Raw genomic sequence first — 26,410 nt, forward strand, 5'->3', positions numbered from 1 at the left:
CACCATTCACCGTAGTGCACTACATGTGCCTAAGAACAATTTTACTTATCCCACATGGTGCCCCAAGTCTACCACAGTCCTAGCGTCACCCCAGCGTACATAATCCCATGTTTTATCGCTTTAAATACACTGCAGAGACAGAAAAATACCATTTGCCCTACCATAAATGCACTCAGCTCAAATATCCACCTTATAAAGGCTAATCATTCTATAGTCCACGAGAACTAAAGCCAGCCATATGGTTCAGCAGCCAATAGATCAGCTTCTGTACATCAAGCCTGTTGTGTTTTTGTTTTCTTACGATCACTGTTGCTAGTTATAGCCACCAGCAGTAATCATTGTAATTAGACAATGGGAGGAATTCTCCCATTAACACTTCCTCTGTTGATGGGGAAATAAAGCAAATTTTCTTTCAAGAGCAAAGAAAGTGTGCAGAGGGCACAGGACAGCTCTGAATTTCTGAAAAGATTACTTTTTTTTTTTAATACACTTATCCAACAAAATGCTTCCCATTGTAGATTAAATAGACCAAAAAAGGGAGCAGCACATATATGAAGTTCATCGATACGGTTTACATAACCTTTAACCGCCTCCCACCCTATAAGGCAGATCTCTTGTTCTGCGAGGACGTCTATGACATCCTCCCACTCTAACCAAAAATGGGCACTGAGCAGTGATGGGCTGTGTCCCTTGGACACGGCAGATCACCGATCCGCAGAAAGAGCCAATGACTTCGGCTCTGTCCTGTGATCAGCTGTGTCCAATCACAGCTGATTGCATGTAAATAAGGAAATGCCAGTGATCAGCGTTTCTCTCCTCATAATCTATCATGGACTAGAGGCGGTAATTGGCATTCCTCAGAGGGGAAATCTACACTTATCAGGGTACAGATGATCAGTGTAGTCCCATCAGTGCCACCTGTCAGTGTTTAACAATGCCACATATCAGTGCCTACCCATGCACATCAATGCTGCAGTGCCCATCAGTGCCACTAATCTGTTCATCAGTGCCATAAATGAGTACTGCCTTTCACTGCCCACAAGTGATGTCTGTAAATGCCCATCAGTGCAGCCTCAATAGCACACATTGGTGAAGGAGAAAAATTACTCATTTACAAAAATTTTATAACCGAAACCAAGGGGGGTGGAGAAGGGGGAAGAAAAAAAAAAATTTACACAAAATCGGGCCTATGGACAAGGAAAGATCTCACAATCATGCACATCACAAATGATTTGGTGCAGACAAAACCCTGTGCATCTCCAGCCAAAAGATGGCATATTCTGGCTTTAGGCATTCATGGTGTGACCCTACTAATTGTCATATGATTTTTAGAGTTTTTTTCCTCCAATGTAAGAGAGCTGTAGAATAGCCAGAGTCAGCCACAGAAAACCAAAACAAAAAAAAGCGGCTTTACAATTTAAACAAAAAAAAAAAAAAAAAAAATTATATAGACATACACCACATTGCCAAAAGTATTGGGACACCCCTCCAAATCATTGGATTCAGCTCTTCCAATCACCTCCATGGCCACAAATTTCTAAACTATCAAGCACCTAGGCATGCAGACTGCTTCTACAAAGAATGGGCTGCTCACAGCTCAGCGAAGTCAAGTGTGGTACCGTGATAGGTTGCCACCTGTAAAATAAGTCCATCTGTGACATTTCCTTGCTAAATATTTCAGTCAATGGTTAGTGGTATTATAACAAAGTGGAAGCGACTGGGAACAGCAACTCAGCCACCAAGTGGTAGGCCACATAAAATAACAGAGTGGGGCCAGTGCATGCAGAAGTCACCAAATGCAGAATCAATAGCTAAAGACCTCCAAAAACTGTGTGGGCTTCAGTTTAGCACAACAATGCATAGAGAGCTTCATGGATTGGGTTTCCATGGCCAAGCAGCTGCATCCAAGCCTTACATCACCAAGTGCAATGCAAAGCATCGGTGTAAAGCATGCCACCACTGTACTAAAGCAGTGGAGATGTGTTTCCTGGAGCGATGAATCACGCTTCTCTGTTTGGCAATCTGATGGCTGTGTCTGGCAGTTACCAGGAGACCAGTACTTGCTGGAGTGCATTGTGCAAAATTTGGTGGAGGATTGTGATGTGGTGTTTTTCAGGGGTTGGGCTTGGCCCTTTAGTTCCAATGAAGGGAACGCTTAAGGCGTCAGTGTACCAATACATTTTGGACAATTTCATGCTCCCAACTTTGTGGGAACCGTTTGGGGATGTCCTACACACTGTTGTAGTAATCTGAAGGTCACACTAAATTTGGAGGTCTTTGACTCTGCAAACAGTTGGTGACTTCTGCACACTGTGTGCTTCAGCATGCCCTGACCCCGCTTTGTCATTTTACATGGCCTATCATTTTGTGACCAAGTTGCTGTTCCCAGTTGCTTCCACTTTGTTATACCACTAACAGTTGAATGTGGAATATTTAGTAACAAGGAAAATTTAATGGATGGACTTATTACACAGGTGACAACCTATCACGGTACCACGCATGAATTCACTGAACTCCTGAGAGGGACCCATTCTTTCACAAATGTTTGTAGAAGCAGTCTGCATGCCTAGGGGCTTGATTTTATTCATCTGTGGCCATGGAGGTGATTGGAAGACCTGAATCTAATGGATTTGGAAGGGTGTCCCAATACTTTTGGCAATATAGTGTATAATGTGGGCTACTTTTAGCCATACCCAAATGTATCCTATACATGCTTCAGGATTGATGCATTCAGAGAGATAGGACCACACTACACATGGGGGCCTTGACGAGGCAGTGTGACCTCCATATATATTTGCAAAAGTTGTACTAATAAAAACACGGTTTATAAACACAATTTATACAGGGTGTTTTCCGGTTTTGGAATTTTTGTATTGCATTTGTTTGGTTATACAAAGAGAACCTATTTTCACCACAGGCTTGAACGTTAATGTTAATTTGGAGAGTGAAGTTCCACTTTTAACTATTTTTAACCCTTATGCTGCTAGAAGTAAATGATACTTCATCTATTTACAGTTTTAAATTTTAACAGTTCAGTCGCTTCCTGCTTTCCAAGCCAAGGCAAATTATGTCACAACTCAGGAGGGGGATTTCTCAGCCAAGCACACCCTCCTGCCTGAGCCAAGGGCAGATTGATACCAGGAAGAAAAAAAAGTGGGTGTGTTAACCCCCCCGTGTCTTTTTTCAAACCAGATTAACTAGAACATAAATCTGCTTTAAGTCAAGATGGTCACGATCGGAAAGGTTTAGGGGGAATGTTTTGCAAAGTGATCTCAGCAAACAAAGCATGGAGAGATGGATAGGTGAGCTTCCTCCGAATAAAAAAATAAAAAATAATACAGAGGTTAGTTTGTGGCGCTCACACAGTGTAGTTCCACTTTAAATTCTTCTCTGCCATAGGAGGCCATTCGATTTTGAGTTGTGGAATCACACTGCCACCTGGTGGGCAAAGCTTTCTTCTTGTTCCAAGGAGAACTTTTCCCATTACTTTCTAGGTTAGTGACAATAGTGCAGCAGGGAAAAAAAAATAAATTCCTGGTACAAAGCATTAAAAAAAAAAAAATAAAATAAAGTAGTGACAGTTATTTGCAAATGGGGAGAAAAAAAATTATAATATATATATATATATATATATATATATATATATATATATATATATATATATATATATAGATAAAAATAATTAAAAAAAAGGGAAGAAATGAAGTTAAAAAAAAAAAACACACAACTTCAATGTCTCAAACATGACATGGAATTTTATTGTGACAATATACTGCAAGTGCTTAGTTCACAACAGAGTAATATGTCACTTTATGCACGGAAATGCTACCTTAGTACAACTACCATAATGGGATAGATGGTGGTCTTTATTACAGTGTTCACTCTTCTACTTGGACATCATTCAATCTCTGAAAGCTATAATAAAGATTTTAGCAGTAAGGCAAATCTTTTATAGAACACAGCCAAACAAGACCATCACAAAATAGAAAACAGTAGCTTTTAGTTAAGTAAAAGGATTAGTATAGACTAGAAATTATACTGTCCTACTGAGAGAATAATTGACATAACTGCTGACTTCACATTTCTTGGTGTATAAAATCCACACTTTGAAAGCAGAACTGCAGAGAGGGTACAACGGTCAGGATTCTTAAGAATTCTTCTGTGGGATTTTAATGGTCACCTGCAAGATGGGAAAAAAAAAAAAAAAGAAAAAAAAAAAAAAAGGTTTAGTTTGGCTTTTTTGGGGCCTTTTTAAAAGCATATTTTGGGTAATTTTTTAACAAACATTTTGCTGTTTTTTTTTCAACACAATTTGAGAAAAATTTTTTTTAGCGATTTTAAAAATTTATATGTGCATTTTGATGCTTTAACATGTATTTTGGCTCATTTACCTGTTTGTGTTTCGGAAACGCATGCAAAATGCATGCCATTTTTGCAGTGCCATTATTTGTTAATGGCACCCAAAAGTGGCTAGCGGATGTGCAGTGTGCCAATATGTATAAAAACCAAAATAAAAATGCACTTTAAAAAGTGCCAAAAACATGGGCTAAGAAAAGTGCCAAAATGTGTGTTACAAACCACACACCAAAATGCATGTTAAAATAAGCAGTGCAAAAATGAGCATTAAAGCACCTAAATGTGCTTAGAAAAGCACTAAAATGCACATAAAAACCCACAGCAAAATGTGTGTTAAAAAATACAGCATGTTAAAAAGCGGCAAAATGCACATAAATGCTAAAATGAGCAATAAAAAAAAAAAAAAAAAAAATACACGTTAAAGTACCAGTGCTCAAAAAAACCATGTAATTACATGAATACAACTTTGGTTTCACAGTTTAAACTCTGATGATCTGCATGTGATCTCAGATCACATGCAGCCCTCCCCCTTCTACACAGATCTCAGCTGTAGAGGAAAAAAAACTTCTCTTCTTGTCCTCTGTCCCCCGGTTTATGAAGCGGAGAACAGAAGATTTTTTTTTTTCCTGAGAAGTGCAGAGAACTGAAATGAGATCAAATTATCGCTGCTTAATAAACATACAGCTGTCTGTCACATCATCAATAAACACCAATGACCCAGTGCCACTGGAAGCCATGCATACCTATGCCATCACACTGCCTCCACCATGTTTTACAGAAGACGTTGTGTGCTTTGGATAATTAGCTGTTACAAGCCTTCTCCACACTTTTCTTCTTTCCGTCATTCTGGTACAGATTCATCTTTTCATCCGTCCAAAGAATGCTTTTCTAGAACTGGTCCGGCTTTTTTTTTTTAAGATTTTTTTGGTGAAGTCTAACCTGGCTTTTCTATTCTTCAGGCTTATGAATGGTTTGCACCTTGTGGTGAGCCCTCTGTATTTACTCTCATGAAGTCTTCTTGATTGTAGACTTTGACAATGATACGCCCATCTTCTGGAGAGTGTCCTTCACTTGTCTGGATGTTGTGAATGGGTTTTTCTTTACCACAGAGAGGATCCTGCAATCATCCACCACCGTTGTCTTCCGTGGACCTCCATGCCATTTTATGTTGCTGAAGCTCACCAGTGTGCTCTTTCCTCAGACTGTACCAAACTGTTTATTTGGCCACTACTAATGTTGCTGCTCTGATAGATTTGTTTTTTGTTTTTGAATCCTTACAATGGCCTGTTTCACTTGCATGGACAGCTCCTTTGAATGCATGATGTAGGTTCACAGCAAGATTCCAAATACCACACTTTGAATCAACTTCAGACCTTTTACCTGCTTAATTGATGAAGAAATAATGGAATAGCACACACCTGGCCATGAAACCGCTTTTGATTCAACTGTCCAATTACTTTGGGGGGGGGGGGAATGGCTACTCTTAAGAGCTGTAATTCCTAAACCCTTCCTCCAATTTGGATGTACATACCCTCAAATTAAACCTGAGAGTGTGCACTCAGTCCATATCCATTATATAAAAAAAAACCCCCACACACTGTAGCTTGAATAGGTTTTGGTAAATACCTGAAAAAAAAAAACTAATTGTGCCAGTGTCCAAATATATATTGGACAAACTGTACATCTCTCTATCCATCAAGCTGACCGTTCTAAGTTGTTTATATCAAAACACACCCACTTTACCCCCATCTTTGCAGCTCTACCCAACACCGCAAAGAATGTCTAGGTAAGAAAAAACAGGCAGATATACAGTCATCAGAAAAGCTGCAGTTGTCAATACCAGAATGAAGTGTGGTGCCACATTAGGGAAAACCAGAGGGCCAAAGAACCACAACTGCCCTCAGGGCATCTGACACCCCCAGCATCAGCTTATCAGGGCACATAACTGGCAAGATACTGTAACCGGTCTGCCCCAATGAGAGAACACACACTTTTGTTGAGATGGTTGCATCTTTTAGATACTTCAGATTTCATGTCAATGTGTGGCATAACGCATACAAATACACCTTGATATACACCAATATATTCACCGATTTAAATTGAAAAACAGTAGGCAAATAAATGCACAAGTGTTAACTGGCCTCCTGAGCCTCGGCTGTCAATGTCTGTAGGTGACCCATAAACATTAGAAGCTCACCAAATCCAGCCAAGGTAATCTGTCTAAAAAATACCAATGGGAATATAAAAACTAGCATACTCTAACCCAAGTGATGATGGCACTACATAGGTTATTTGCCAGTGGACCAGTTAGGATGGACAGAAATCATGGTGTTCAATATTCCTTAATTTCTGAGTGGAGAAATGAGTTGAGGGGGAAAATAAAAAAAAAAAAAAAAAAAAAAAAAGTCTGCAGTGCACTTACATTCTTCACTTCTGTGTATGCCTCCAATCCATATTCTCCCAGCTCTCTACCAACTCCAGAAGCTTTGTACCCTCCAAAAGGTGCTTGGGCTCCGAAGACATCATAGCAGTTGATCCTAAAAAAGAACACATAGGATTGAGAGCAAAATTTGTGTAGCAGGAACAAAGAAATTTGTTAAAGGGAACCTGTCAGGATACATTGATTGCCATGTCTTTTTGAATAGGCAAGCTCCAGAACAGTCAGCCTCAACCTTGTTTGACTAAACTAGTTGCTGTCTTGTAACAAGACATGCAAGGCAATGTCAGGACTAAAAGCCAGCTAAAATTTTTTTTTTTTTTTTTTGAGTAACTCACTAAGCAGTTGACAGCCCATGGAACTTTCACATGTAAAAACCAAGGTGAGAATGACAAAATTACATACATCCCACAATGGAAATTAGGATCAAAAAACACAAGGAGAAACTGACCAAAAGCTGCACCAAAAATGGCGAATTACCACCAGATATGTAAAAGAAGGCAAGTGGACTTGACTAGCCTGTGCAATGTGAGCCATCTGCAGCAGGTAAACAAATTCATGCAGGCACAGCACAGCCTACCTGCTGAGTGCCATTTTCTCAACAAATTATCTTGTTTAGTTGGCTTTACAGTCACCAAATCACTAAAATATTATCTTTTTTTTAAAATGGTCGTAACCGAGTATGTCCATGGTTTCGGCACTTCTCTGCAGTTGAGAGAAAAGATGAACAGCACAGAATATTGTGACATGAGGCTACAATGCCAGCCAGTGCTCTTTTCTGTACATTAAAATTGCCATCAGTTAATTTCATATATAAACCATCCCTGAGCAAGAGTAAGCAGTCAGTTATTTGAAGGATAACTACATATGCACACCAGAGAGTGAGGAAGGCAAGTTATATGGTCCTATATAGGTTTGGCTGTATATGGACTACATGAGATACCAAAGCAGTCATCCTACAAACATCTAGCAATTATGCAATGAGAAAATTTAAACAGAATACTTGTCACCCTGTGACTAAGACCACTGCTATAAAAAAAGGTCTGGCGGATGTCCAGACATGATCATGAGTACTTTGTCAGGAAATAAGCTTGCAGGTCTGGCTCAGTTGAGACTGCCCGTGGTACCCCACTCCTCCCTCTGCATTGACAAAGTTGCACACACACCTTTCTTCAGGCCAGCATGCTAATTGGTCCAGTTATTCTAACTTTTACCAAGATTGTATCTAATGGCTCACTGCCATCACCACAGTGCCATCTGTGGGCCACAAGAAGCAAAACTCCAGCCTCATCTCTTAGGAAACCCCTTTAGCAAGTATACCATGGTTGTTGCAATGTGGCAGGTAGGCCTCCAAGGTGCTCAAAAGCTATACTGGTGGCTGGTATCACCCAACCCCTTCCTCAGGAATCAAACTGTCAAGTACACAACGCCTTGTACCTGGCCTAGCCTGAAAGTGGCATCTGTGAGACCTGTGGAATGCTACAGATGAGGTTGTGTACAGCATCAGAAAATTGCAGGTAGTGGATGCAGCTACTACTATAAAAACATAGTTAATCTGGTTGAAAAAGACAAGTCCATCCAGTTCAACCAAAAACCCATGCAATCTTCTAACATTCTAATCTGCCAGGTTAGTTCATGAATATCCCAATAGTTAAGCTTAAAATTTAATAAGCTGCAAAAGTCACAGTAGTAATCAGTAGGGGGTCTTACCACACGGTTCCAGCCCGCAAAGACTGAGATACATAGTTTGCTTTGTCAATGTCCTTTGTGAACACAGCTGCAGCCAGACCATACTCAGAGCTGTTGGCCCGTTCAATAACATCCTCAATGGTCTTGAATTTTAGGATCTGCATCACTGGTCCAAAAATCTACAAAAAAATATATTTCAGGGAAAACATGCTATAGCAAAATGGGGGGGGGGGGGGGGGAACCGCCCCACACACACACTAGTCCAGGCTGGTATATTTTAGAGTTCCTTTCCATAGTGGTTTAGGGCTCCTTCATACCTCCTCTCTGGCAATGGTCATGTTGTCAGTCACATCTCCAAACACTGTGGGCTGTATAAAGTATCCACGGTCAGCAGCAGCATTCCCACCACACAACAACTTGGCACCTTCTTGTTTTCCAGATTTTATGTAACCTAGGATTTTCTTAAACTGTTCCTCATCCACCTGAAATGAAGAAGTATTCATAAGAGCAACAGGTGCCTGCACTTTGAAAAACAATTGTGTTAGGATCTTGTGAAGGTGTGTCCTGAAAAGCAGACTCCCTTTAATGTGTTGCAGTGGAAGATTCTGGTTGACGAGCATCAGTGTTCTGTCTCCAAATACTTCTGCACAATGCATAACATATTAAGAAAATACTTCCAAATTAAAACTATACTGTTTCAATGGTTTCTTTTTACAATCATCCTCCAGCAGGAGGTCCTATACTCAACAATGGTTCATTTATATAAATGGACTATAAACCCCACCACCGATACCTTCTGCAGTATTTTAGGAAGAACGGGGGTTACCGTTTATGGCACTGGTAGGAGGGAGGAGAACAGAAAAAAAAAAAAAAAAGATTTTTTTTATAAAAGATTAAAAGCAAGCTGGCCATTATTTTCTCTTTCAAATTGTACGGCAGAGATTCTTTAAAAGTATATGTAAATCTCAAAAATGAACTTTTATTTACTCCCTTTTGGTCTCAAATACACTGGAAAAAATAAAAAGGAACACTTTGAAAAACACATCAGATCTCAATGGGGAAAATAGAATACTGGATATCTATACTGATATGGACTGGGTAATGTGTTAGGAACATAAGGACGGTCCATCGTTTGATGGAAATGAAAATCATCACCCTACAGAGGACTGAATTCAAAGACACCCCGAAAATCAAAGTGAAAAAAGATGCCGCAGGCTAGTCCATTTTGCTGAAATCTCATTGCAGCAACTCAAAAAAATGGTACTTAGTTTGTATGGCCCCCACGTGCTTGTATGCATGCCTGACAACGTCGGGGCATGCTCCTATTGAGACAACGGATGGTGTCCTGGGGTATTTCCTCCCAGATCTGGACCAGGGCATCACTGCTCTCCTGGACAGTCTGAGGTGCAACCTGGCAGCGTCGGATGGACCGAAACATATCCCAGAGGTGTTCTATTGGATTTAAGTCAGGCGAGCATGGGGGCCATTCAATGGTATCAATTCCTTCATCCTCCAGGAACTGCCTGCATACTGTCGCCACATGAGGCCGGGCATTGTCGTGCACCAGGAGGAATCTTGGACCCACTGCACCAGCATAGGGTCTGACAATGGGTCCAAGGATGTCATCCCAATACCCAATGGCAGAAGGGGCGTATTTGCCACAAGGCATTTGCCCAGGGTGGCAGTTTTTTTTTTTTTTTTTAAGGGGCAGCACCACCCCCTGGAAGAAGGGACATGTGGCATGGGGACCAGATGGGATCCAAGAGGCTGTGGGATGCTTGGTTGGGTATACAGAGCTCAACTGTCATTCCCATGGATGTCCAGAGCTTCTCCATACCCTTTCACGTCTGTCACATGTGCTCAGGGTGAACCTGCTCTCATCTCTGAAAAGCACAGGGTGCCAGAGGCAGACCAGCCAATTCTGGTGTTCAATGGCAAATGCCAATTGAGCCCTTTCGTGCCAGGCAGCGAGCACAGGGCCCACTCAAGAATGTTGGTGCCCCTGAGGCCACCCTCATGAAGTCAGTTTCTGATTGGTCAGAGACACACTATTGGCCTCCTGGAGGTCATTTTGTAGGGCTCTGGCAGTGCTCATCCTGTTCCTCCTTGCACAAAGGAGCAGATAATCCTGCTGATGGGCTAAAGACCTTCTACGGCCCTATCCAGCTCTCCTAGAGTAACTGCCTGTCTCCTGGAATCTCCTCCATGCTCTTGAGACTGTGCTGGGAGACACAGCAAACCTTCTGGCAATGGCACAGATTGATGTGCCATCCTGGAGGAGTTGGACTGCCTGTGCAACCTCTGTAGGGTCCAGGTATCATCTCATGCTACTGAAAAAAGAAGGGGGGAAGTTATGTCTGCTGACAAGTGCAAAGAAATCCAGTGCTGTTCTGTGTACCTTGCACTTTCCTCAAATGGAAGGTTATCAGAAGTGTCACAACTACAGAACACCTCAGTGTGTTATATTGGAGAAAGGGGGGGCTCTGTAGTTTTATACTAGGGATAAAGGACAGTGAGTGTGGATTATCAACCTATTGCAAGAGGTTATTACTGGCATTATCACCAGGAAATTAACGGTCAAGGAAAAAAAAAAAAGTAATACAGCCACCACATACAAGAACTGTAGTATACTGTATTTTACTGGTGGTTTTAGATACTCTAAAGAGTATAATGCAAAAAAAAAAAAAAAAATACTGCACGCTTCACTCTTTAATAGAGAAAAAAAAAACCCACACACTCATGCAGCACAGACAGGAGATTTAAAACCGGATCATGACTATTGTACCTGAGGTCCTTGTTCAGTTTTGAAATCAAAGGGGTTTCCAACAACCCTGTTTTTGGCCCGATGAACACTTCTCTCCACAAAATCCTTGTAAATATCCTCTTGAACATAGGTACGAGAGCCTGCACAGCAGCATTGTCCTTGATTGAAGAACAGAGCAAAGTGGGCCTGCTCCACAGCCCAGTCCACTGTACACAACACAAGAATGAATACAATGTAAACCAGCTGTCTCTGCAGTGTCACATTACATAAACTGTGTATAAAAGCAAACTGGCTAATGCAAACATTGAAACATCTGATACTCTGGAGCTTTGTTGCAGCCAAATGTGGTATTGCTAGATCTGCTAGCATTAATGTTAATATTCAAATTCTTTTTTTTTGGGGGGGGGGGGGTGAGATGTACTAAAAAATGGTGGACTCCGTCTGCAGCTGTGCATGGTAGCCAGTTTCGAATGTCAACTTGTTCATTTAAGCTTTGGCAATAAAACCTGGAAGCTTGTTTCTATGCACAGCTGCACTCTCCAGTTTTAGCAAAATAACACCCCCCCACTGCATACTCCGGTTTATTCAGTGATTCTGCAAACTGCACAAGGTTTTAAACCTGGCAACCTTGCGCATCATACGGTTCTTTATTCAAAAAACTCACATAACATTGTTCCAGTGGCGACACACACAGACACTAAAACAGCATTCTGTCCTACTGCACAAGGACCCAACATCTATGTACATTTTTTTTTTTTTTTTAAGCCAAGAATGTTGACCAACCAATAAAGAATGTTTTAGGAAATTAAAAAAAAAAAATGTGGCAAGGTCGGGCAGATGGCATAGTCACTGGGAACTCTGTAATGCATTACTTCCAAGAATTGCCCAATATCCAGCATAGAGGAAATATTATTCAATGAAGCATGAACTCTTGCTAAAGTAAACCACTAACTTGATAACGTGTCAAAACCAATAAGTAACCAGCCTACACCCAGAAAAATGTCATTGGAGCAGAAAAAAAAAAAAAAAATACATTACAAACAATCATGCTGTGCCATAAATATAAATACTTACAGTCTGCGTCAGAAAATATGATGTTGGGGCTCTTCCCACCAAGTTCAAGGGTGACTTTCTTCAAGTTACTCTTACCAGCTGCTTGCTGAATCAGACGACCCACCTGAGGCAAAGAGAGGACACAAGTATGCAGGTGTCTCATAGTGGGGTTATTTACTAAAACTGCAAGGTGCAAAACCTGGTGCAGCTCTGCATAGAAACCAGCTTCCAGTTTTTATTGTTAAAGCTTAATTGACCAAGCGGAAGTTAGAATCTGGTGCAGCTGTGCATGGTACCCAGTTTCAGTAAACTCTACCCCAAAACGTGTTCAGATCTTTTTGCAGGCCTAAAGTTAAAGCTCAGGGGTCATCCCTTTAGTCCTGAAGGGGAACACTCTATGCCATTAATCATATCAGACTGGTAAGCATCTGCAGGGTGAATTTTCAAGCACTGCTGCACTTAGTTGCTGTTGGAGATATCCACACTTTGAAGACTTTTTGCACTGTGAAGAGAGACTTTGGCTGCACAAATGTGTGAATCATGCAAAGCACCTTATAGAAGATTTGGATCTTAGCACGTGCACAACATCTTTAGTGTGTTATGAATTTAAGAAAAAAAAACCCACACAACCACAAGCATCCACACTTGTCTATGTGGGTGCAGCATCAGGATGATGCTGCAGCTGTCCAACATCAGCTTTATGAACATAAAATGAGCGATCACATAACGGTTGATCAGTTGGTCTTCATTTAGAAGAGAGCAACCATCACTCACTGCACTCTGCCCCTCCAGTGCTCACTGGGGCACCAAGCTGGGGAAGGGGCAGCACACAGAGGCAGAGCCAGATGCCAGTCAGGCATTTGGCTGTATCCAAATTGCTGAGATACATCCAGAGATTGGCATGGATTAATGATGTCAACCAAAAGTGGGCTATAGCCTAATTTCAGCTGAATCTGGGTCACAGGAGTGCCGAAAAGTGTACTCTTGAGACCCAGAAAACAAGTATGGTCAAAAAACTTTTTAAAAAGGTTTTCAAAGACATTTAAAAGTTAGTTTTCCTAAAGACATGGGAACAAGACTCGGATGAAATGAAGTTTCAGTCAGGTATTAAAACTTGAGGGTTCAGCAGTGTGTCTATAATGACAAGGGCAAATGATATGTTATCAGTTTGAGTTTCCATTATCAATGGACTTCCATTAGAAATCTACTGCATGTGCATAGACCATCCAAGGGACATTCTGTGATTAGGCTGTTCATAAGCTGAGTTTTTTCTTTTGATGCTGCTGAGTGCTGGACAGGTAAGTGGGAGACTTTGAGGACTTGATGGGAGCTTGTATTTAATACTTGCCTACTGGGCACTTATATGCCCTTCCTTACCAGACCAAATTTTCAGATTTCAGCACTGTTGCACTTTGAATGACAATTGTGCAGTCATGTAACATTGTACCCATAAGAAATTTCTATAAATTTTCCACACAAAGCTTTCTTTGGTGGTATTTACTTGCTGCCGAGTGGTTTTTTTTTTTTTGCGCAAAAAAATAAGAGTGTGAGGAAAGTGCAGCCTATAACCAGCAATTACATTACCCGGTGATCAGTATGTCATTGGACATGGCAGATCACGTGGTAAAAAAAAAAAAAAAAGGTCACTGTGATTAGACCATATCCCGTGATTAGCTGTGTCCGTAGGACACAATGATCATAGAGATCGCATTCTGGGAGGACGTCATGACGTCCACCTAGAACTGGCCAGCCGCAATGAAGCCATCATTCGGCTATCTGCAGTCGGCAAGTGGTTAAAGGATATATTTTTACTCATTAGATTATCCATTAAGTTAATGGGCTTAAAATGGCTATTGATTTCTGCACACTAGTTTTTGCAACCCTCACTACACAGAGCAGATCCCCAAATTACCAGTCTGATGTTCTAGCTGATTACTGGGAGAATAAACCTTTTCCTTCAAATGCCAATGAACTAATGGCACCCACAGACATGGGAAATGTGGTCAGAATTTGCAATGCATTTAGTCTTTACTTTAAGATCAGGATTGTGCAGAATTAGGCGCCTTACCTCTGTAGAGCCAGTGAAGGCAACTTTATCTACATCCATGTGAGAAGAGATGGCAGCACCTGCTGTGGGTCCCATTCCTGTAATAATGTTAACAACCCCAGGTGGGAATCCAGCCTGAAAGGAAAAAAAAAAAAAAAAAAAAAAAAAAAAAAAAATTAATATGCCGTTAATTCCCGATTTGTGGGTGGTTTGGTTAATCACCATTATCACAAGACAGCAGTGTGGCTCTGCAATGGTATTTAGACTTTGAATAAGGTCTGATTGTGAAGTGCAAGAGGGAATTCTGTTATTTAAGGAAGATCTCTTCTGCAAGAATACTGTTAGGGATCTCAAAGTCAAAAAGGTGGTCATAAGGTCTCTCCGGTTTGTACAAAGCTTGCAGACTACTGCTTTTGGAGGGTAGAATTAAGAGTCTCTGGCCAGTGTCAGAAGTCTGACTGGGGCCTGTCTCTTCACTCTATGGAGAGATCAAAGGAGGAAGGGCACAGTGGTTGCCATTTAGTCAGGTCTCAGATATGTAGCAGTCAATGTGCAGCTTTACCGACAACTTACATGAGGATCAGGAACGAACCCTTGGCACCATTAGTGACTGGAGGTAATTTTTTGGCTTTTAAACCTTCAAACACTTTAAATGCAAAACAAATACTTCTGGTGAAGAGGTGAACAGAGGATATGCACTGTAAAGGACAAAATAAATCCATGAAGTAATGCTCTGAATACCAGACTCTACCTCTTTCACTAGGCTGGCAACATGAAGAGCAGTGAGAGGAGTCTGTTCAGCCACCTTCATGACGATCACATTTCCAGTTGCCAGGGCAGGACCAAACTTCCAAGCAAGCATCAGCAATGGGAAGTTCCACTGTGACAAGACAGAATGAGTTAAATTCCAACTCTAGAGTAGAAAATTATCAATTCAAAGACCAGTACTGCGAATTACACAAATAACCGGGATGTGTTACATTTAAAAAAAAAAAAAAAAAAAAAAAAAAAAAAAAGGATAAGTTCACCTTTGACAAAAAAACTAATTTTTTTTTTTCCCCCTGCAAAAAGTACTGAATTGTTTGTCCAAAGGAGCCTGTAAAGCAATCAGATTGCTAATGCCATGCAGTTCTCCTGCAGATCTGTCAGAATATCTGCTTGATCGTACATCCTGTACGGCAAGCAGATAATCTGACAGGAAGCTTGAATGAACTACCACGCCTCTCCATAGCGCCGTGGTAGTTCATTGAAAACTACAAGCCGACAGCCGCTTGTTGCATACAACATCCCAAAACCCAAACTACCCCCCCACTTACCTGAAACATGAGGTACTTCTGTCTGCAACTTCTTGTAATTTGAAGGTCAAGGTCTGGGATCACGCGATGGAAAATACTACAAGTCCCATCTGTTACTGCAGCACAGGGACAAATGCAAAGAATGCAGAAACCCCCTTGTCAAACCACACTTCACCTGCACTTCCTACAGCATTCTAACAGGTCTGTATGGACCCAATAGTGGGGAGTACATTGCAAGAGCCTGTTCACTGCAACTGACAAGCTAAAACATGGGTTCAATGCTCTGCAGACTTCTAGTAAAATACACCTGGATCATAAAGTCAATGTTGCTGCATTTACTACTTTTTTTGCAAAAAGTAGACTTTAAAGAAAAAAAAACAAAACAAAACAAAAAAAACAAACCTTTGCCGAGATAAAAATGTACAAGTCAGCGAAACCATTTAAGGAACAAATCAATGCTATTTATAGCGTTGGCAATGTTCAGCAGGAAACTTGCCCCGTATAATTTCTCAACAGTCAAATATGACCAAGTTTGCCAAGACATACCGGGATGATCTGTCCACAGACCCCAACAGGCTCATGTCTGGTGTAGGTGAAATAATCTCCATCGATGGGAATAGTTTTGCCATGGCATTTGTCAGCCCAACCAGCATAGTATCTGAAATATAGAAGAACTGTGTCAGATTTCCAGCCATACTATAAATGTCACTAGTACAGTTCTCCATTTAAAAGAGAAGCATCTTTTACAACCTTTAAAAGTTCCTATTCATGGCAGGCTGAAGGAATTTTGGCAGTGTGGTAGCTCAGACTTAAATTATTGCTCATTAAGTTCCTGTCTGATGCAAGTTTATAAACATCCTTGGACAGGTAGGGCAATATCTCAGTCACTGCTGCAGCAATGATTGAGGGTTCATTTTGTAACCAGCCATTCTGCACAAAGTAAATGTAATCTGAGTGGCTAACGAGCCGCTGGATTACTTTTACAGGCAGCAGCAGTGGGTCCCACCCCCTCCTCCCGCTGTTGCCTTTACTGCTCTGTGAGATCAGAGAGCCTGGCAAGGATGAAACCTGCAGCATCCAGCTCTAGGCACAGTGAGGAATGGATGTCATTCCTCCCACTGTGACTTCAATAACCAGAATAGAGGATGAGATTGTCACCTTTGATGTTTCGGTCCTGTTTACCTGGCAGTTACCAGCTAAATCAAACCAACCTGTCTGAATGGCTGCATTGGGAGGTCAGGAGAGATTTGTGGTCCAATAGACCCCAGATCTCCCAATAAGAAGGAACAACATCCCATGTAATAGCATGGGCCTGTCACGGCCCATCCCATTATAAGGGATAATGTCCATTCCTTGCACTATCTATATAGCAATTTGGCACTGCTCCACATTTGCATTTAAAAAAACCCACTGTGCAAATATCGTGCAGCAAAAATATGCAATGGCCACCATTTTATTCTCTAGGGTCCCCACTTAAGGAAAAAAAAAGAAAAGAAAAAAGGAAGTGGTTAAAGTGGCTTACCTCAGACATTTGAGTACAAGGTCCAAGTCCACTGCATAGGCAATGGCATAGGGCTTCCCATTATCTAGGGTTTCCAAATTCTATTGAATAAAGTAAAAACTAAATTATTTCTAGAAGGTTTATTGAAGAAAAAAAAAAAATAATTCTATATTGCAGCTTACCAGTCCTTCAATTCAGTGGATACGTTTGCTTTTACAGCCCCCATTTTTTTTTTTTACCTGGTGATCCTGCCAGTAGCACATTTCCTGTCCTAGGATTTCAAGGCTAACTTGACTATGCTGTAATTATGGAGGAACAGCATTGTCCCTCTAGACGACTCTCCCTATATGGACTCAAGAACACCTCCTCTACATTACATTTTATAAGATTGATTTCTCCACAAGGCCTATGGTTGCAGATGTGAAGGACCACTTGTTCTCTTGACACTTAATATGTAAATAGTTTGTGTGCATATTCTGGCCTCCAGTCCACTTTTAAGCCAGTTTCCAGCTTCTGTATAGCGGATGACTATAGAGTGGTGTTTTGGTTCCATCCCATAAGGTCCCAAGGAAGGTTTCTCTATACCATCATTTCTCAAATGCATGGGGTATAGGTTTGCAAAAGGCAGCTCGTTTTTTGTGCAGAGAAGTTAACACAGGATCGCTCAGATGAACTGTACAGGGATTGATTACCCTTCCCTCATCTCCAGCCTGGACTACTCCTGTCCCAGCAGCAGAAATGGTGGTGGGGGCGGTAATCAAATCCTGTGCAATGGAAACCAGGTTAAAATTGCAAGGGGGGGGGGGGGGATTCGTTTTAGGATGTAGGACTTGCAGTGTACAGACCACTGAACTCTGCCTGGTACAGTACATTAAGGTGTGCAAAATCAATCACTCACACTGCACAAAAAATGAGCTGCCTTTGGTAGACCCGTATCCTGTGCATCTAGCAAACATGCATGCATTTGCATCTGCTGAAATGCATAGTACCATTGTAAAGATTTTGAATCATACCAACACTTTTTTTGGGCACTTGCAGCGCATAGAGCGGCAACACACACTTTCAGTTTTTTCTTTTAGGTCACTTTTTATTTCATTAAACAAAATCAAAAGCGTTTTGGGAAAAAAAAAAAAAAAAAAGTGCTGTCAATTGACTTTTCTAGAAAAGGAATGATTTATTAGGGCCCATTTATCAGGATCCAACTTCACTTTGATCACAGATGTTAGGATGGTGTATTCACAAGTTTAAAAAAAACACAAAAAAAAAAAAAACCACACCTATCAATAGGGCCAAAGCTATTTTTGGCTATACTTCTCCAGGGGAATTACAAGAGTGCACTTAGTTTCTACTTCTGTGACTAGCTTTCAGCAGAGATCTAAAGTCCGCCGTCAGCTGATGTCACTCAGTTGGTCCAGGCTCTAAAAAGATTGTGACTTTACAGTTGGGTTCCACCCAGGTACCTGGACTGGCAGATGGGAGAATGAGCCAGCCACTCCCACCCCCTTCACAGCCTGACACTCTAGACCAGGGGTGTCAAAACGGCGGCCCTCCAGGGTGTAGAAGAAACAGGTGATCCTTAGGTAGAATCTGAATAAATGAAGAAACCATGAAAGTGTGTACTTGTTATAGAGCAGGGGTGTCAAACTGGTGCCCCTACAGCTGTTGCTGACTACAAGTCCCATCATGCCTCTGCCTTCGAAAGTCATGCTTGTAACTGTCAATCCTGAAATGCCTCATGGGACTTGTAGCTGGAGGGCCACCAGTTTGACCCCTTTGCCTCTAGACTGAATATTGAGAACAGAGGCTGCATGGTTCTTTTTAGTAAATGGTGATGCTTGCACTAGACTGCTTTAGTCCTGGCAAAAGCTGGGCAAGCTTGCTGATGCTCGGTGACTCAAGTATGCATCTCAGACAGATCCCATTATCAAATTAGTTTGGGGGTTAAGGGGGATGGAAACAATGCATTTAAAAATTAAGTTGTCAAATTTCAGGAAAATTAAATTCATTGAATACTGCGACGTGTATTTTACAGATTTGTCAGTGCAGAAAAAAAATATATTGGTCAAAGTTTGGCAAAACAGCCTTATGGGAGATTTGAAGAATCACTTAGGATTCTGAAATTGACCATTTTAGCATGAAAGTTGTAACCATTTTATTTACAATCTACTTACAGCCAGAATAGCCCTGTCCCGTTCAATAAGATCAGCAAGTCTGTTCATCAAAAGTCCCCTTTGAGAGGCATCCATTCTTCTCCATGGTGATCCCAACTTGAACGCATTGTGTGCGGCTTTCACAGCTTTGTCAACATCGGCCTATAAAAAAAAATACCAGTTAAAAGTTAACCTTAGGACAATACTGTAAAAATGAAGCACTATATAACCAAGTACACGGTGCATTTACATGAAAACAATTCTGATAAGATGTTACTTTACATACTGAACAATACTGTTAAAGTCTGAGTAAACATCTTTTGTTGCCACACTATTCATGAAGGTAGCTGTACCAAGCACTGCCAGAAGGGATGGGTTATTAAATGGAATATAATTTGGAACAAATACTTCTGCATAAAAGACTATTGAAAACATGCAATAAATCAGGTTGTCTAGTTAGTTTGCCGACTGGCCAACAGGATTTCTTGCAAAAAATGTTAAGCTATCAATTTTTATATTTCTACATGAAACCACCTACATTTTATCTTTATTGTCCAAAAATAATCTGTATGCATCCACTACTTAATGGCTCCATAATCGAATTTTATAAAATGGTTTGCGTTTCTGCCTCCTTGTAAAATCCTGCATTAACTCCTGGACTTTTCCCATCTCACTTCCGTTTGCAACTAACGTGCACGGCTCCGTTACAGTTCTGTCATTGCTCTATGCACACTACAACATGGAATTTGGAGATTTGATGGAAGTCAAGAGCAATAGAAGGTACTTGGTGTTAAAAATGTACATAGTCTAATAGAAAATTAGAAACTAGAATCTAGTGTCACTTTAAAGCACAACTCGAGTAAACCTGACATTTTTTCCTGAAAAAGCGTGGGGAAATGTTACAACCAATGTCTTGGTTTTATGGTCATATACCCATTGTGGAGGAGATCTCTCAGATTTCCTCTCCAGGTAAGAAGAAAAAAAAAAAAAAAAAAAAAAAAATCTGACATTATCTCCATTTCTTAAAAATAAGTGCTAAAATCTAAATGGAGTCACAATGGCAATCTTAACTTTAACCCTTTCCAAAACTGTCTTTTTTGGAGTTTAGGTGTCAAAATAGAATTTGAGAACTACAACTCCCTCCATGCAGTGAAAGTTATATCTGTTAATGTGCGACAGATCAGGAGCCTCTTGGCCGGTCAAACTTGGACTTCTGTTATGATGGCTGGAGCAGGATGAGCATGGCAGAAAGAAAATTTACATTAGGAATTAAACAACCAGAAAATGCAGTTCTAACTTTCCATCATAACAGGCTATAAAATGTCCATTTCTTCAAGCCATCCGGGTGGGACTGCAGTCACTTGCCACAAGATAAAAAAAAAACCTATTAAAAAAGTGATGTAATGCTTGCAGTCCCTGCAAAAAAAAAAAAAAAAGAAGGAGTATGCGCACCAACTTACATTTTTAACCCAATCGTGCAAGGTGTTAAAAAGATAAATCCTGGCCAACAGTTTAATATCGCCCAACAGAACACCTGTATGCTACTCTCATCTTGCCATTCTGACAAAGATCTAGACATCAGTCATTACTTTCTAGCTACCATCTATGAAGTCTAGAGGTTCCTAGAATAGTATGCTTGAAGCTAATCCAAGCTTAGATGTGCTTTAAATAGTTGATGGAAAACAAAAGCAGCAGAAAAGATGCTTTTGCGATCTATTCACCTACACCATATGGACTGGCAGAAAGCAGATTACAATTAATCAGACACATCTGCAGGTACATTGATAAAGTCTCAGCATCCCCTGCCATTACCAGGTTATCCTGTACTGTTTCCCCATCAGCTGCCAATCCGGGGTAATAGCATTAGAAAAGGTTAACATTTTAATACATCCACTTACACTAATCCATGCTCCTGTGGAAGCCAGTTAGCAAAGCACCTAGAGATACAGATAGTCTCCCCAGTGCATAGCTAGCTGTAAAAAAGTTATTCTGCCAAATTTTCCAAGAAAAATACATCCTGTGTGAAACCAATGGGCAGCTTTTGTTTTTACCAGTGTATTATATAAATAGGGACATTATGAATTATGACCATATAAAAATAGATCACACAAGATCAATTTGGCAAAAAACACACCAAGTTCAATGACCATTTGCAGAGTGCTAAAAGACAGCTGATAGATTTCTGGTCACTGGTTCGGGTGATAATGTACATTTGTTAATTTCACCAGATACATATGTACAGTGTGCTATGGTGTTGTCACTGTCATTTTATCTTGTAGATACATACAGGGAGGGGGATTACAGTAGAAGAGCACACTTCTAGATACATAGCATTCCTGTAACGGTTTCCTTATAGGTAAATTATAAATAGAATGTGTGCCTTCAATAAACTTGCCTTCCATGAATGAAAAGTGACAGATCTTATTTGCATTTTGATAGTGCTGCCAGGGCCTCCTGATTTCCTATGCAAATGTAAACTTGTGAAACCAGGGCATGCTACCCACATCCAACTCACAAACGGCACCCCATGGATGGTGTTACATTGAAAGATGGTGCATGCCTACTCTCCCCATAGTCCAGAAGTCCACCAGCTTTGTCAAGGTGCTTTATTACATAGAAACAAGATCTAGTACTCCGCCATTGAACAGCAGCAGCCATTTTTTACCTAAATGGAAATCTTATCAGCTTTAAATTGATTTTTGTACTGAACATAGACTTTTCTCCAGTAGTGAAGGTGCAGGCTTTGAAATGAACATTTGATTCCCACACAGATGTATAGGAATGTAAAACTTGAAGGCAAATGCAGATCAAAAAGGAGGTAAACTAAAACTACATATGCCTTCTGAAATCCTTTGAAAAGTCTCAAAACAGGTCCCAAACTGACACCTCCAACACAAGCAGCCCAAATTCTAGTAATACAGGCCCCTATTTTGCTTCATTACTTGGTGACCCGATTACCCGAGGTTGTGATGTGACATTCTCTATTACCCAGCTGAACAAGTCTGAATGGAATGGGAGCTCCAGCCACCCAACCGACTATTCCAACTTAGTTGTGCCATTAAATTTAGGGAGGGAGCACAGCAACATCTGGAAGGAACAGCTCTCACTGCAATGCTAATTTCCTCCGACGTTCTGTCCCAAGAAACATTTTTTAGAGTTTTAAGTCTTGCCAGAACACGGTGGATAGCCTATAAAAAACACAAGGCCATTATGGACTTGCCCCCTGAAAGGGCATCACTAGGCACCTCGAATACAGATACAATGGATGTAGAGAACAGTTGAGGACTGCTTACCACTGCAGATAAAAAAAAAAAAAAAAAAAAAAAAAAAAAAGGGAAGAAGAGGATCCCACATTATGTGACCAGCCCGAGTAGCATATTTTGCACCGGTCTTCTGTTGCTGAGAGATTCAGAGCATAGTAATAGTACCAGACAGACCAAAGAACTTCGGATATTCACAAGGGTAACTGAACAGTTCATTCTGAATGAGGGGGTACCTCACCACCCTACAGGATGGTATGATTCTATTGATGTACACAATATAGTGTGACTCTATAGGACACCACAAGAGGAGCTACCCTGAAATAGGAACACTGGAGCAGCAGTCATGGCACCAGCTTAAACTAGAATACAGGCAGGGATTAAAAAGATAAAAAGCTGCATATGCAGAAAGTGATAAAAATCAGCTGCTTGAAGTGGGGAAAAAAAAAAAAAAAAAAAAAAAAAAAAAAGGGTGCAGAAAGAATGTTCAGTTCCTGTTTGCCCAGAGCATACTTAGAAATAAATTTCTTATTTTTATCTTGACAGCAATCAAAAACATTTTTGTTCAGTTTTTCTGCAAAATAGAGGATCACATGAGACCATTTAGAAAGACTAGTGTCTGTAGGGCCCAGAAGCTGCACATTGTTCTTTTCATGTATTCTATACTGTAATACATTTTGGCTTAATAGCAGATAGTCATAACTTAAAAGCAATTCAACTTGCACAAAATATAACATCCACCACATTAAACTAAAAAAAACAAAAAACAAATTAAATGTATTTTTCCCCATTTCCAAAACCATAGTAAGAAGTGTCAAGTTTGGGAAAGAACAGTCAAGTTGGGGGGGAGGTTTGCGTGGAAGAGTTACAGCAGTTGACCGAAACGTTACAAAAAAGGACAGAAAAGAACAAACAAGTTATTTATTCATTACAGCGCTATTAAGTAGTGGATGTGTATGGGTTATTTTTTGGAGAAGGGCAATTAGTTACTGACTGGAGATTAGTTTTTTTTTTTTTATTGTAAAACATCAAAGTTACATCCAAGCACGACATCCACCCCCCCCAAAAAAAATTGAGGCTCCTCACATTTACGCACGTACAAACTTAAAAGCACATGCTACGGTGCTTAGGCATGAAAGCCGTGATTGAGATGCATATCGCCACGCACGTCAGAATGAAAGCAATATTTCTAGCACGAGACCTCCTCCGTACACTATACTGATGACCTATAAAAAAAAGGGGGCTTTAAATGTGCTGCCTAAAGATAATACAGGGTACTGAGGTTAGTTGCCATTTCACAGGTGCATGCAAAATTTAAGATTTGACATGTTGGATATCTAGTTATGCGATGCAATCCAGTTTTAGATTTTTTTTTTTTTTGTAAAAAGGGAGTACTCATTTATGCAGAGCACTGTAGAATTACACAAAAAAAAATGGAACCAATACAGTTTTCATGTAACTGGATTAGATTACACACCTCTTTATATGAAAAAAAGGTGCTCGTCCTATGCCTTTAGGCAGTGCCAAGCTAATCACTTTTTACAAGGAAAGGGAATACAAAATTTTCTACTACTGCAAAACACCAATAAATTTACTCATCTTGTGTAATAAGAAAGTGTAAATAGCAAAACTGTCTGGCAATTGAGCCTGCAAGCTTGGCAGACAAGATAAACCTATGGCCAAAATGGTTGTACAATTCAGTTCTCTTGTACATAGCTTAAGCAAAAGAAAAAAAAAAAAAAAAAAAAGTGAATGGAGGTAGACAATCTAAAAGACATTCAGGGCTTCCATATAATAAACAGAATTGCAGACAGCTATAAGGCCTGGTGAGAAACATAAGCCTCAAACAATCTTGCACTTGACAGCTGAATGTTGCACCACAAGTTTAGAAAGATTGCACAATACTGTAGAACAGCTTGGACTGCTATTGTCTCTACAAGACGTATAGAGGATCCTGCCCGCAGGCAAGCCAGTTTTTTTTTTTTTTTTTTTTTTTTAAACCTGGGTGGGAGATAGCGCTGGAAGAAAACACGCACACGTACCTGCTCTGTGCCATGGTTTGACAGAGCAGCCCCAATCCTCTTTTTTTGGGTCCTCCGCCAGCGCTCCTGGCTCCTCAGCTGCCCAAGTGACCAGTTGGCGCACTTCAGCAGACTCTCCTGTTCACATGCAGAGCATGCCTCAGCCCTGTCCCCTCATTGGCTGTGATGAGCAGCAGGAGCCAATGAGGAGAGAGACCCAGGAAAGCCACAGCTCTCATGCACATTGCTTCATCGAGATGGGGCTCAGATAAGTGTAAAGGGGGGCTGCACACACAAGGCTTTACCTAAATGTATAAAAAAAAAAATCTCCATATAGAACCTCTGGCATGTATTTACTGCAGTCTAATTGCAGATTTAGGAATTATAGGGAAAGTTACTGTTCCTCCACCACCGGACTCCCACACTTTAACGGATCAGAACCATAGCAAAACCTAAGTTGTGGTTAATTCTAGACCTATGCTCTACCAAATACAGGCAAGATACTGGCTGCTTTAGGACAGGAAAGCATTAGACCTTTTAATGTTTAACCATTTTACTGCTGGTGCAAAATGTAATTAAATTTTCCACACGTGCAAATGCACATTTTAGGCTGGAAGATTACCTAAAACTCCCAAATTACAGATTTTCTGAAAACAAACCCTGTGAAACACAGTTTTTCCAGGTGTTTTTTTGTCTATTAAACTCAAGTTAAAAAAAAAAAAAAAAGTTTAAAAATTAAAAAGGATTATTGCCATCACAAGGGGGCTGATAAACAGTGTGGGCGAGAAGTTCTCTTTATGGAGACATAAAAAGGTCCACTAGAACCCCAATGACACCTCTGCGCTCTGTTGAAACACAGACTGACAACTCTTAACGCAGAAGAGTTGAGCACATACAAATGTTCCCTGATCTTCCACCACTCTCCATCCTGACACTTGCCATGGAGGTCCCAGACACCAAGGAGGAAGCGGCAAGCCTGGGACACAAGATGTGTTGGGGGAAATTTGTGAGACCATTCCTAATATACAGAACCAGATCACATCTGTATGAAAGCCAGAAACAAATTTAAAAATCACAGCTACTATAGCTGCTGGCCATTTGTGTACATACTGTGACATGCACCACCTGGACATGAATATTTTAGACCACATATTAAAAATGTGTAAAAATTTCTAAAATCAAGCCAACTACCTTTGTTACCATAGCAAAATGTTAGACTTTCCAGCTGCTGGAGGAACCCAATAACTATTTTTTGCTTTAGCAATTGTCTAGCTTGTTCAGAAGCAATACATTTTTTCAAGCCCCAGTTTCCTCAAAATCTTGTTTGCCGATTGTATTCTTTTTTACAATCCATTAATGTCAGTTCCCATTTTGAGTTCAGTACTAGATACACGTTTAGTTCTATGTTAATGCATGTCTATAGCAAGTCCAACGTCCCCAATATAACTTCTCTCTACTCCAAAAGATTTTATAAGAATGCTGTAAATTTGACTAAAAAAGTCCTCCATGCCTTGGGATGAATTAAAACACGAAGTTATATACAGTTCAGAAACGAAATGCAAGAGCAAAAATCGAAAATTCAGGAATGCACAGATTCTACTTACTTTATCACCCTCTGCAACATGGCAGATGACCTCTCCAGTGGATGGGTTGACTGTGGGGAAGGTTTTCTTGCTGGTTGCATCATGCCATTCATTATTTATGAAAAGCTGAAACAGAGTTGGATATAAAGATTCATCAAATTGTAACTAATCTAATCTCCAATATCCCAACATAATGAGACTCATTTAGAAAATAAATGTGAACAGCAAACATGCTGGCGAAGAAAACAATCAAA

At 40.5% G+C, this 26,410-nt stretch overlaps 1 protein-coding gene across 1 annotated transcript in view; it reads right to left on the reverse strand.

Annotated features, from left to right (window-relative positions):
- Positions 1 to 3,735: 3,735 nt before the first annotated feature.
- Positions 3,736 to 26,410, reverse strand: part of ALDH2 (aldehyde dehydrogenase 2 family member) — a 35,144-nt gene continuing 12,469 nt past the window's right edge. The window contains exons 2-13 of the mRNA XM_089676746.1: positions 26,178 to 26,282; positions 19,314 to 19,454; positions 17,164 to 17,243; positions 16,188 to 16,299; positions 15,098 to 15,226; positions 14,368 to 14,481; positions 12,321 to 12,423; positions 11,268 to 11,452; positions 8,800 to 8,964; positions 8,504 to 8,661; positions 6,779 to 6,893; positions 3,736 to 4,180 (exon numbers count right to left, since the gene is read on the reverse strand). Of these exons, the coding sequence (XP_089532872.1) occupies positions 4,148 to 4,180; positions 6,779 to 6,893; positions 8,504 to 8,661; positions 8,800 to 8,964; positions 11,268 to 11,452; positions 12,321 to 12,423; positions 14,368 to 14,481; positions 15,098 to 15,226; positions 16,188 to 16,299; positions 17,164 to 17,243; positions 19,314 to 19,454; positions 26,178 to 26,282 (1,440 nt within the window). The 3' untranslated portion in view covers positions 3,736 to 4,147. The remainder of the gene's footprint in view (positions 4,181 to 6,778; positions 6,894 to 8,503; positions 8,662 to 8,799; positions 8,965 to 11,267; positions 11,453 to 12,320; positions 12,424 to 14,367; positions 14,482 to 15,097; positions 15,227 to 16,187; positions 16,300 to 17,163; positions 17,244 to 19,313; positions 19,455 to 26,177; positions 26,283 to 26,410) is intronic.

The sequence above is a fragment of the Staurois parvus genome, unplaced genomic scaffold (genome assembly GCF_062004578.1).
Source record: "Staurois parvus isolate SC_StPar_1 unplaced genomic scaffold, SC_StPar_1.0 ptg000014l, whole genome shotgun sequence".
Classification (NCBI taxonomy): domain Eukaryota; kingdom Metazoa; phylum Chordata; class Amphibia; order Anura; family Ranidae; genus Staurois; species Staurois parvus.